This window comes from Nicrophorus vespilloides, unplaced genomic scaffold (genome assembly GCF_001412225.1).
Source record: "Nicrophorus vespilloides isolate i.1.1-1 unplaced genomic scaffold, Nicve_v1.0, whole genome shotgun sequence".
In the NCBI taxonomy this organism is placed as follows: Eukaryota; Metazoa; Arthropoda; class Insecta; order Coleoptera; family Silphidae; genus Nicrophorus; species Nicrophorus vespilloides.
This window is the reverse complement of record NW_017096140.1, coordinates 50,559-63,398: the sequence shown is the minus strand read 5'-3', so window position 1 is coordinate 63,398 and position 12,840 is coordinate 50,559. Positions and strand designations below refer to the sequence as shown.

Below are 12,840 nucleotides of genomic sequence, written 5' to 3'. Positions count from 1 at the left end.
TCTAAAAGTGTGCTTTGTTTCTTAAATCATTTTATAGTATATAAAAGCAACGTTGCTATAATTTATATTCTTGCATAGATTAATAGAAAATTTAAGTTTTATGCTTTGGTTTCATTACTTGAATTAGAAAATTTAGTCATGAATTTAATTGAAACGTTATATCATATTGTTTTAACCAATTAAAATGTGGAATAACTCGTGATAGTCGAATCCGATTGGTTAAAACAAATTCTCTAATGGAAAATCTGAAAAATTAATTAATTTTGAAAGAAATGAAGAAAGAACTGCTTAATTTATGTTTTTTATTTGAATCATACAGAGTACAAATATAATTTGAAATGAAGAAAGAATTGTACTAAAAGTGACAAACATTTATTTAGGTAATTATATACAATGACCGAAACATAAAATAATAAATTCACATGTTACAGCACACAGTTGATAATGAGATGTATTAAGAAGAGAGAGAGAGAGAAAGGAAAAAAAAACGAAGATAATTTGAAAAGTCGGCCCTCTCTCGCCGAAACAAAATTAAAAAAATAAAAGGAACGTTATAATAATAAATGATGGTGAAATTTTGGTATCTGTCTCCAATGGACGAGAGGAGTCCGCTCCGAAATCTGTAAGAAATTATTCGTGCATCCCATTGGTTTGAGGTTTCCTTAAGCTCTTTTGCAGAACATGAGCATCAGCAGGTTCAATCCGTTTGTAGTAATGCTGCTTAGTTTCCACAACCTCGAAACCAAACTTCTTGTAAAAGTCAATTGCACCTTCATTACTCACTTGAACATGCCTGTATCAACAACAACAAAAAAAAAGAGAGTTAATTATTTATAGCAGAAAAACGCCAAGCAGGAAACTTACAAAAATATACTGTCAAAGTTTCCATCTTGTTCCACAAAGTTCAGGACATGCTCAACCATCAGTGTGCCGATGCCAAGTCTGCGGTAGGGGTACAAACAGCCTAAGGTCATAATGTACAATCTTCGACTCTTCTCTGAAGTGTCGATCCTGCAACACACAGCCCCAACAACTATGTCATTGTAGTATGCTAGCTTGGCCAGTTCCCCTGCCTCCAGAACATCTTTGTAAAATTTATCATTATATGATACCGGGAAAACCACACTGTTTAACCTCTTCAGTTGCTTAATGTTGTGTGGTGTAACATTCCCTAATTCAATGTTTGCCCTGTGGAAGAGAAAATTGGATAAATTGTGGTAAAACGTTCAATGCGATGTATTCGCGCCGCACGTTTCTCACGTAGATCGACGCACGAAACTTACTTAGTCATGTTTTATATAAATCTAAATTAAAATTAAATTTCTTGTAACAGTAACCATAAAATACTACTAAATATACAAAACGCATGGAACTGCAATAGGAAACTGTCAAACGCTGTCAGAAAGCCATTTAAATGTCAACCTTGTGACATGAAGTTGGCGCTAAATATTTAAATAAAAATTCTAAATTAACAAACAGTATTTTCAAATTCTAGTTGCAAAATGCTCTGATCTATATAAAAAGCAACATTAATTGAGGTAGTAAAGTTATAATTAATGTTACGATATTATTGTTGCTAGTAACTACAATACAACCAACAGGGTTTTTATTTATTCCATATCAGAAGACTGCATACACCTTTAAAGCCAATGTACCTTTATACACAAAGTTTTGTAAGTTGTCCAGAATCGAGTTGTTCTTATCATGTATTTTCAATATTTTAAGGTATATGAGAAAATGTTGGAAACCTCTTATATAAAGGCATCTAATTACGAAAGGATCTTTTGTCTTTAGGCATTATCATAAATAAAGTTGTAGAAATAGTTCAGGATGAAAATGTTAAATGGTTTGTATTATTCGGGTATGTTTTTGTAAACATACTAAAGCTTATTTTGAATACGCTATGCTATTACCAATTTTTTTTTTTTTTTTTTTTTTTAAAGAGATTTATATCAATTTATTTATTGATATAAATCTCTCCGGCCCTATTTCTACCCCTTTCGGGTTTAACAGCCACCACAAATTTTTGTTGATTTTCGGAATTGAACCAACGACCTTTCGTATCAGATTTTTGTGATACAGGCGACCATATATTACCAATTTGATACCAATAACTTAATTGAGGATTAGAACATGTTGGGAAGCTCTGATATGTGTATATGATTGAAAATATGTTGTATACATTTTACAAATGCTGTTCTTTATATGCGTTTAACAAATGTAGAGATGATTCGTGTGTGGATAACAAAGTAACGATTCTTATTGTCTTGAATTTCAAAGGGATGACAATGCGATGAGCGTTGAATCCGTTGAATGTATCTGTCTGGGGAGCCCTGTATGGCCCTGTATAAAATCCTTGGTGAATCCATATTGATGACGTTTTTGAAAGATATCAGCTGACGCTTGCGCCCTGTTCAAATAGGAATCTAGTAGTAGTGGAATAAATACAAGCAGCGGGCGAGTGGAATCATCTGTGGGTCCGGTCAGAAATCTTTACATTGCGATTCATTCATCCTTCCTTCCGTCACGTCTTCCACAACAAAGCATGTGAAAAATCAATTCGGAAGTGTAATTCATCACCAGTAGTTTAGTGAACGCACCGCAATGGTTTCAATAATAAAAAACCAACTGTTGAAACACCTATCCAGGTATTTACAACTCCCAATTAGTTTCTAACAATCATCGCCAATTGACGCTTATGCCTCCAAAACAACACACCGTTCCCATTGGTAAACAACAAAACTGAAGTTACTAATTATAGCTTCTGAGTTGTTGCTTCTGCAATTAAATTGTTTACTTATTTTTGTTGGTGTGCAGTCATCACTCATCCAAAATATCAAAACAGAAACACACCCAATTATTGCATTCCATATCTTTTTTTTTTTTTGCAGGTTTACTAAGAACTTATCTGCAGAGAAGATAAACTTGAGCACCTTCAAGGGTGAAGGGGAACTGTCAGATCTGGAATTGAATGAGATTGTGCTTACGGAATTGCTAGAGCTGCCCACTTGGCTTAGGCTCACAAATGCATGGTGCAACAGAGTGTCCTTTCGCATACAGTGGACACAGCTGAAGAAGGTTCCTATAGTCCTGGTAAGACAAGACTATTGCCATTGAACATTCCTTTAAATTCTGTTTATTTGACCTTCATGCATTGCTAAATGTCAGAAGGTTTTTTTTTCCAACAAATGTGAATTCCAATGCATCAAATTGAATATTTTCTGTTATGCAATTAACATTATCATTGAATAGATTTATTCATGAATGTAATACTGCTAAAACCATTCAAAGAAACAAATGGAGAAACTAGTAATGTTCAGTTTTTCTTTTCCTGAATGAACTAGAGAAATCAGAATTAAATTGTATTTAAATATATAATTACACCAATTATAAACAAGAAGAATATTTTCATTATGTTCAAACAAAATTTATATGTAAAAAATAATAACATTAATTAAAATTCGGAATTCATTAATTATTATCCAATTAATTAAATTAGTTTTATCACTTATCATTGTTTTTGCTTGTATTATAAATTTAAATTTCCGTTACTGTTTATTTGCATATCAGCAGCTGCTTTTACTGTACATAAAAAAGGTATTCAATTCAATTGAATTGAAATTAAGCATTTGCAGCTAAAACGAACTTATCTTTAGATACTCCACTCAAAACAAACAGATTGCGGAAACTTTGAAATATAAATAGATATATTTTGGTTGAGAATTCCGGCGAAATAATTTACTCAAGCTTCTGAATTCTAAGAATATTTTGAAATAAATATTAAGAATCTATTGTCAATAATTTTTTATTTTATTTATTTACACATGGGCAATCGACCCAAGTCAGTGGTTTTTAACCATTTTTTTTGTGCCATGCCCCATCAAAGCCTTTCGAAAATTCTCATGTTCCTTATGTAACATATACATAATACTCGATACGGTTAAACTCTAGATATGTCCATTTTCGAATTGCGTTGACCCCACGTTGGGAAACACTGACCTAAGGAATGTTTTCTTAATAATTGGAATTTCAAACATGAATTTATTTTTGTAAATAATATTAAAATAAACCGCAATATTGATAACGTTTGTAGATTGTTGAAATTGTTTACTTTTTCTTTGTGATATTGAGAATAATAGAAATAAAGAAAGAGTGAAATAAGAACATAAGAAAACATACAGTAGTAATAAATGTTTGTTTTATCGTTCGCTTAAAATAGACACGTTCTGATAACTAAATTAGCCCAGTTATCATAATAACTTGAATACAGGACGACTTGAAATATTATATTTAATGTATATTGTCTTAAGGAAAGCTCAATTCGCAATAATTCTACCAAAATATTTAATATACCTTCATTTTTTTTTTAATTACTGTTTAACATTTCAAATTATATAAATAATTATGTTATTTTATTATCTTTTTTTTAACATACACATTTTTGATAATAATGAAATATTAATTGGATTATCGCAGGACGATGCTTGTTGAGTGTAGATTAGGTGTGAATTATGAAGTACAATTTATGGTGGGAAGCGTACGGCGAGTTCAGGGATTAATTAAATTTATTCATGAAATTAATGTTTAACGAAATTAAAATTTGTATCAAACCAGAATTAATATTTTGTGTATTTTATTACTTCTTTCGACCCTTTAAAAGAAGTAATAAATTTTGTAATTTTTATGTGATTAAAATTTAAAAAAAAACATTAATTTGAACTTAAAATTCAGTGATTTTAAATGTATCAGTGGATAAAGAATTTATATGCAATGTTTATAACATTGAGAGCAACAAATTGAGAGTACAACTTTACCTCGCATAGGCCGGATAACTGTTTGGAAACCGGACTGATCGAAGATTTTAAAGCCGTATTTGTATACTAGAATTTTAGAATTTTTCAAATCGGACTGTAGTGATTATTGATAGTATTTTTCATAACAGTTCTTGAAAATTCAGTTTATTTCATTAAATTTTCAAATACAATTTACTGGTTAATTAAGTGCTAATATTGAAGTGTAATTTGCAGTATTTTGACATAATCGCCTTGTTTATCTATTGTGTAGAGTATATAGAAACTACGTCAGTTCATATTTCATTTTTTAATGTACTTTACTACATTGTATATATTTTATTTTTATTTTCAGAGTTTGGACGAAGTTAAAATAATTGTTGAAACTTGCGAAGAATTACGAACTAATACACCGAGTGCCGCTGCAGCCCCAGTTCCTGGAAAATATAGTTTTATCCATAAAATCATAGATGGAATAACGATTAACGTTAACAAAGTGATAGTTATATTCAAGAGTCCAGCGTTCACAGCCAACATCGAGGTAAGAATGCACGTTTTATCTTCATCAAATTTAGGATATTTTTATATAATCGAAACCTTGATTGTTACACAATTCAATTACAACTTTTTGCGAACCGTCAGATTATCGGAAGTGTTCTTAGTTTATCAATATGTTCATATTTCTTTTAGCATCGTGTTTCGTGAAAAAATCATACATCTTGTGTAACATAATAAATAAGTTTTCAATTCCCAAGCGGAAATTCTCGATCGATTGCGTGATTGTAACTTTTGAAAATTACTTTTCACAACTCCTTGCGATGAGCTTTAGCTGCATGCACGAACGAGATGTAACTAGTTTCAAGGTGAAATATCTTAAGAAGTTGATTTTTTTTAAAGTAAATTGTAAGAAGTTTATATTCTGGAGGAGTTCGGTGTTTATGGTGGATGCGCTTGGAAAGAATCGATTAACCCTCCTTTTTTTTTCTTGTTCTAGTATGTGCGTATGCACATAATTGCGTGATGCGGAATGTTGTCGTATCGATTGATAAATGCACGTCATTCCTTAAAGGTGCTCTTGCTTCGACGTAATTGCTTCAAACATTTGTTTCGTAACTTTATTGCAACATTCATTGTATTGAAAACAAACATTCATTTTGTCTACTCTTGCTTTTCTTTTTTCGACTGTAGTTTGTCAATGAATAGAATTCAAATTATTTAATTCATTGTAATATAAATAGATGAAAATACGCTGAAGAAGCGACATTTAACATGCATCTAGTATTATTACTAATTCGTGGACACACAAGCTTTTCTAAGTTTTCAGGTATTAGGTTACGATCGATTGGAATGTAGTGCTGTAACTTGTCTGGGAATTGTATTTTTATTTGTTTTACAGATATCAAGGATTTTGGTAGATTCGAAGAATCCGCGATGGAAGAAGGCCGAATTGCCGATGACGCGATTGAAGGAACCCGAAAAGGGTCAGATATTAATTTTCAAGGAGCTGGAATGGCAGACGGTGAGGATCGAGGCGAAATCTACGGTGGACAAGAATCTTACGCCACTGAAGTTATTGACTAATCAGGCGAGATGTCGGATAGTCATCAAAAAACGACTGTCGGGTAAGTCTATACTTAGAAAGAGCATCAATAAAAGTAGAATGAGATAAACATTTAATTAAACCAACAGATTCAAAAAAATCATTCAGAAATAAATTCGACGTGTATGCAAGAGTGATTTCTAATAAAACTAAGAATTAAACACGGATTACTTGAGGCGTGAATTAATATTGTTAATTAATTTTCAGATTGCTTTGTGATGGGTTCAAGAATCACTATCATCTTGGACGATTTGCTTTGGGTGTTGACGGATTCGCAGCTGAAGGCGGCCTTGCATTTTCTGGATTCACTCTCTGGATTAGTGGAGAAGGCGACTGAAGTAACAAGGAAAGCTAAGGCTGCTAGGAAATTAGAAGAACTGCCAGAGTATAGAGCGCAATTAGCGCAGCAGGCTCGTGTCAAAGATCGGGAATCGGAGATATCCAAGATATTCGCCATGTGCGATGTGGTTGAAACATCTTACCATTTCCTATCGCATAAAATCGTGCTGCATCTCAGCGACGATTGTGGACGTACGTAGAAATTGATTGAATATTGAATGCATGTAACAATTGATTTCTTCAGCTGGACGATCGACGCATCCAAATTTGAAGGATGGCGGCGCTCTGCAGATCTGCCTGGAAAAGTTCCAAGTGGATTACTATCCTTACCATTTGGCGAAGCTAGATAGGAAACATTGGCCCAAGTATACGGAGGCCGATATACCGATCGTTCTTTGGCAAGACCAAGCGCTGAATTCGTTTAAGACAAAGTTTTTGGATTTGCTGGACAAGAATATAACACATCACGCGCCTTTGAGCCGAGCCAATAAGGTAATACATTAATTCATATAAATTACTTTTGTTGAAGTTGTGATTAAGGTTTATACATTTGTGCAGGGTGCCAAAATGGAGAACGACGTTACCTCACCTGGTGCAGAGAACAGGCGGATGTCGAACGCGCATCAGGCCAATGTAAAGTCGTTCGCCGTGAATCAATTCGCTAAGCTGATGACGACGTGCGTCATCATGCGTATCGAAGACTTTACGATTTACCGAGTGACAACATCCAAGAGGAAACTGATGCTGAAGGAGTTCATTTCAGGTAAAACGAGACACACCGAACGCCAACTTAACGCTTACTAACAAACAAATTTTAATTGATCAATTAGCACAAACGAAAAGGAAAGATTTCAAAGGTACCTCTACTGAGATTTTTAATAAGAGTTGGTAGAGTAGAGAACGTTTGCCGATTTGTTGATTTGCTCGTATTTTTGGTATCATCACAAAAGATTACACTTTTATCGTTAGCTCAAAAAATATTTACTTAGACATCCACTTTTAAGACCTAATATTTGATTTTGTTCAATGAGGTTGTAAGTGCGGGTATTTATTGGAGTTGGTTAAATAAGTAGAAATCATTATTTAGTTTATTTGAAATTAGTTAATTACATAATGACGTTGATGTAATATTTGTTGCTTTAAAATGAAAATCTAATTGTTTAATTTTATAGGAGACAGAGAGCATATGCAACTGCCAGAGGACGCGAAAATTATCCACGCGGAATTTTCGTACTTCTATTATCCTGATGATACACCGTTTCCACGTAAGTATTTTTTCTATAATTTTGATTTGTCGTATCTGAAAGTAGTTTTTCATAGTTCCACCTCCAAAGTTCTACGTGCAAGTGAATCCTATACAGATTTACTTCGACGTCGATAGTTGCTTGTGGTTCAACTCCTTCGTGCTGAACTTACATCAATCTCTGCTAGATTCCAAGCAGGATATGCCCAATTCAGATTTGACCTACATCGATGTTAAAATCGAAGCTATCCTACCTAGGGTGGGTGATTGATTTATTAAAGTTTTTTAAAAAATAATTGAATAATTTAACTTGATATGTTTATTAGGTTGTTTTCGAGAGCAGTAAGGAGTATCACGCGCAACGGGATCGTCCGAAATCTTTAACTTTCCAAGTAACACGAGCTACCATCACAAACGTACGCAGTTTGGAGCAGTCTTCTAGAGCTGATTTGGCCAAGTGCGTGGATTCCTTCCACATGGGTTCGCTGTTTTTCGGTTCGGACTTTCCATCCAGACCCAACGATTTCAATATCGTCACGCAGAAATTCTTGGATCATATCGCGGCCAAAGATAATATCAGAGATACTCCGACGGAACTCGACGCGAATAACATGAACAACTTCGTAAGAGATTTTCAATTATTATGTATATATTGAGAATCTGACGGTCTTTGGCTTTAGCTTTGTCAGATAAGCCGAGAACTGCTTTGGACCGAAGCCAAGGACGTGTGGTGCATTAGTTTGGATCCGGTGTGGGGTGATTTCCATGGAGCAAGGGCTTCCACTAAGCCTATACCGTTCCTGGATGCCGTTCCGATTACGGTGTGGGTGCACATGAACATGGATCCCAATTCGACAATCAAAAAGGAGGAGAACAGGAATGCGGATATACACGCCCTCGCGCACATCTCCAACCTCGTTAGTGTTCAACTCAATCATTACCAGTATCTGTTCTTGCTCAGACTTGCGGAGGACGCTGGAGAATTGGCCAGTTTCCTCTCAATGGATGCCAACAGGATCATGAAGGTTCAATTTCGCTTCGTAAATTACTTAGTAATAAACTGAAATGTTCTTCTTCAGGTTGATAACAATGGATCATTGATCTTCGGGGCGTTGATTCCACAATTGGAAGCTACTTTTGTTATGCCATCTCAATACCCCGGTAAAGAATCTTCCGGCGGAGACGTCGAGTCTTTTGTACCAGATTCTTCTAGCATTGGAGATGATATACTCATAGGAGGTAAATTAAAAAATGAAGTTATAAGTACAAGTTAAGTATTTTTTTTTATAATTTGTAGGTTCCACTGCAACGGTATGGCAGCATAGTACTTTCTCGATGTCGCATTCGATTCAGTCTGTCGGAGATGGGAGCAGAAAGATCCTGCCGAACGGATCTAGAAATGCGATGCCCGAAATGTCTTCCAGTTGTTCGATGAACTTCGTTCCGCAAACTGTAGAAAACAAAGCCGTAGCGAAAATGAACAATCAAACCTTCTCTAATATACCCAATAATTTTAACGCAGGTGAGATTGACAATTCGCATTACGTTTTCAACGATATCTAAGAACTATTGCTTTGCAGGATTATTTTCCATGAAGAAGGGTTTCAATTCGCTGATGACTTCAATAGACAGCGCATTGAAGACCAACGTAGACGACATCAGCGATAGCATTTCGATACAGAGCGACGCATCCAGCGAATCGGAAAAGTACGTGATTATCTCGAAGGATTCTAATGAAAGAGAGAACTTCTTAGATAGCATGTTCAACGTGATGGATTTTGAAGCCAACACCAAGCGGTCAGTGGAAACAGCCAATGAAGCTTTGGAAGACGATTGCACCGTTACATCTTCCAGCAATCATTCGCTCACAAGCAGCTGCAGAAGAAAAGATATCGTACGTTTAATTGAATTTGATTGGAAGAAGGTATTAAAATCAATGTGAATCATCTTCAGGTGTCCATTACTACGTTCAAATTGAACAAGGTCGAATTTCTTCAGCAATCAGTGGGATATTCTTCATCGATAAAGTTGCAAGTCTGCAACATAGTCAACGACGACTGCAATTCCATCCCTTGGGATGAGTTCCAGGTTAGTGCCAAGTCGCAACTACAACGATTCTTTACTCTCTTTAAACGACATATTTATTATTGCACTTAACATGAACATGCCAAACGAGAAATACGCACAGAAAATTTTTGAAGAATCTCAATATACTTTTTTTTTTTAATTTATTTTGGTTGTAATTTTTGTTATTAAGCAGAATGATTTGTACTATGAATATTTCATTTTGTTTTTAATTTTGTTTTTTCTTTTGAGTCTTTGGTTTTTTTGTCGTTTTTTGGTGTTCGAGAGGCGACTCAAACTACGATATTTATTATTTATAAAAGAAGGGCGATTTTCTTGTATTTTATTTTTCTTTGTGCATGCCTCTGAATGTGTTTTTGTGGTACAGGCCAAAATCAAGGTATTGAATAATATAAAGGTTATCAAGTTTAGTTTGCATCTTGTTTGCCTCTTCAAGAGATAGGAAAAGCGTAGAAGCTTAGCGAAATTTCTAGTTTTTATTTTTTAGTTAGGTTTGCATGTTTTATTACATATTTAGGTAGATATTGAGGTAAGGGGATGATACGTCTTACTTACTGTTGTTCGTTATTGTTTCGATAATGGTTTTTTAGTATGTGTGAAACGAGTAGTTATGACTGAATGGGGTTTTTTCTTAACGAGCGTGTTGTCTGTTTAGAGCAAGTTCAGTTCGAGATCGAGGGCCTGGTCAGAGAATCCCAGCACCAGTTGCACGACGACTCGAGTTAAGCTCAGGATGGACCACGATTTAGTTCTTCCTTCGTCGAAATCCTTAATGGAAATGGACTTCAGCGATAAAGACAACTTGAAGAAGATATTCAGGAATTTCGTGGATATGCAAGTTAGCGATCTGGATATGACCATGTCGATGAGTTCTGTGATCGGTTTGGCGGATTTGGCCGAGGATGAGATTATACCGATTCCGTTGCCGATGGAGGTGAACATCAATAATTTGATTCTAGCTGTTAATATTAACAAGTCTTTAAATAATTACAGATTAATTTGATCAATATTCAGCTGCACTTAAACGAGGATAGACCTCCCGTTAACATAACATCTCCGGGCCCTATACCTTTAGATCTGAAGCTGTCAAAGTTGTTTATTTGCAGAGGAGATGACGGCGTTTTTCAGATATACCCCAATAAGGAAACGTCGGTTTCCAATTCGTTCTCCAGTTTATCAGGTGGGTCACTTTATAATTTATCGATTCATTATACTTTACACTTATCTTTTTCAGTTCAAGAAAACGATAGTTTGAATCAGCAAGTCAGCAAACAGCTGAAATTGGATAACGACGAGCTGAGGAGAAGACTGTTGGCGTTTGAACGTGTTTCTGAGGAGAACAGATTGTTGCGTAAATCAAAAGAAGAGACGGACGTGCTGAGGTCGTGCCTTACTTCGTCGCAGGAGGAGGTCAGCAGGCTTCTGGACGAGAAGCGAAATTTACTGGATGAGATTAAGAATTTGCAGGATCGGTTATTGAGTGATAAGAGCAGGCAGTGGTCTAGTAAGAGATAGCAATGTTGTTTCGACTGCACAAACTGCTGCTCGAATATTAAGAGGTAGTTAGTCAGTCAACGTCTTACGATTATGATTTTATATATGTTTAAAGCCGGTTGCTGAATCATCATCGTCGTCGGATGTTGTTGAGTAGATACATTCGAGGCCCTGCGCGACTTATTTATCTTTTGTTTTTATAAACGATTGCGCATTTTTTTTTAAAATATAAATTTTAGTTTTTCCTTCAAGAAAGAAGAAGCCAAAGAAAAATTTTCGTCTGTGTAAAATACTAAACTCCTAGTGTAAATACTGTTTTTATTTGTAAAGGCATTTACTATTGTCGATGTTTATGTTATTATGACATATGATTATATATATAAATATGTACATTGTTTATTTTGTGACAGAGCTTTCGAACCATCTACGTATCATCGCGTGTATAAACTTTTGTTTTTGATGATCTGAAATGATGTTATGTGATTGGTTGCGTGTATGTTATTATTTTTTTTCTGATATACATGTGTTTCGTGTCCATGATTCGTCCATTGTTTTGCTGTCGTCCCTTACAATTCTCGTGTGTGAGTGTATTTTTTTTTGTATCTGGCGGGAAGAGCGAACGATCGTTTCCACGTTGCAGCGTAATTGCAATTGATTCACGAAGATCTCGACGTCGTTACGTAAATCCGCTGTTCGACAATAATTTCCGAGCTTCTTCCTCGACAATAATCGTTGTTCGCGATTGGTTTTTCGTACGTATGTATATCCGTTCTCGACCCGTTGCCATGCTTACGTGACGCCGTTGAAATGTTCAGAAGCCAGATTTCGTTTTGCTAATTGCTAGTGTTGTATTGCAAAAAAAAAATAATTATTAAAAAATAAAGAGAAAGAAAGAGAAAATTAAGTGATGTGATGTGAAGTCGATCATTTTTAATGTCCTCGAAAACAATGATGCGCTCTAATATAGGCAGAATATCGAAACAAGAAATGTATATTAGTTTGTTAAGAGAGCCTCTCGTGTATACTTTATATCTAAATCTAACGTAACATATCAGAAAGTAATTTAGTATACTAAATTTGTTAGTTTTACTTGGGTTAAGTGTGATGACACACCAATAAAACTTATTGACAGACATCCTGTTAGATTGTTACAAAAAAAATATTTATGCAGTTTTATTTCGTTGTATATTAGGAAACACTGGAGTAACGTTAAATTTGACCTAAGTAAAAAATATAAGGATTGGAATTATTTTTCAAATTTAACAATTTTAGAATTAAAATTTAAAATA

General features: G+C 34.7%; 2 protein-coding genes across 4 annotated transcripts; one reads left to right on the top strand and one right to left on the bottom strand.

The window, feature by feature from the left end:
* Positions 1-356: 356 nt before the first annotated feature.
* Positions 357-1,399, bottom strand: LOC108569774 (probable N-acetyltransferase san). Its single transcript, XM_017931457.1, has 3 exons — positions 1,284-1,399; positions 865-1,188; positions 357-793 (listed from the first exon to the last, which is right to left on the bottom strand). The coding sequence occupies exons 1-3, from the start codon at positions 1,289-1,291 to the stop codon at positions 631-633; spliced, it is 495 nt and encodes a 164-aa protein (XP_017786946.1). The 5' UTR covers positions 1,292-1,399; the 3' UTR covers positions 357-630.
* Positions 1,400-2,396: 997 nt separating this feature from the next.
* LOC108569773 (UHRF1-binding protein 1-like) lies at positions 2,397-12,214 on the top strand. Of its 3 annotated transcripts, none has more exons than XM_017931455.1 (20): positions 2,397-2,648; positions 2,892-3,093; positions 5,146-5,331; positions 6,187-6,412; positions 6,598-6,921; positions 6,974-7,221; positions 7,288-7,492; positions 7,560-7,586; positions 7,902-7,994; positions 8,050-8,231; positions 8,299-8,595; positions 8,653-8,997; positions 9,052-9,211; positions 9,270-9,494; positions 9,553-9,866; positions 9,926-10,060; positions 10,425-10,436; positions 10,713-10,991; positions 11,051-11,237; positions 11,292-12,214. In XM_017931455.1, the coding sequence occupies exons 1-20, from the start codon at positions 2,605-2,607 to the stop codon at positions 11,570-11,572; spliced, it is 3,972 nt and encodes a 1,323-aa protein (XP_017786944.1). In that variant the 5' UTR covers positions 2,397-2,604; the 3' UTR covers positions 11,573-12,214. The 3 variants fall into 3 exon arrangements, with proteins under 3 accessions (XP_017786944.1, XP_017786942.1, XP_017786945.1); XM_017931453.1 differs by having other exon boundaries at positions 7,270-7,492; XM_017931456.1 differs by lacking the exon at positions 7,560-7,586 and having other exon boundaries at positions 7,270-7,492.
* The last annotated feature ends 626 nt before the right edge of the window (positions 12,215-12,840 follow it).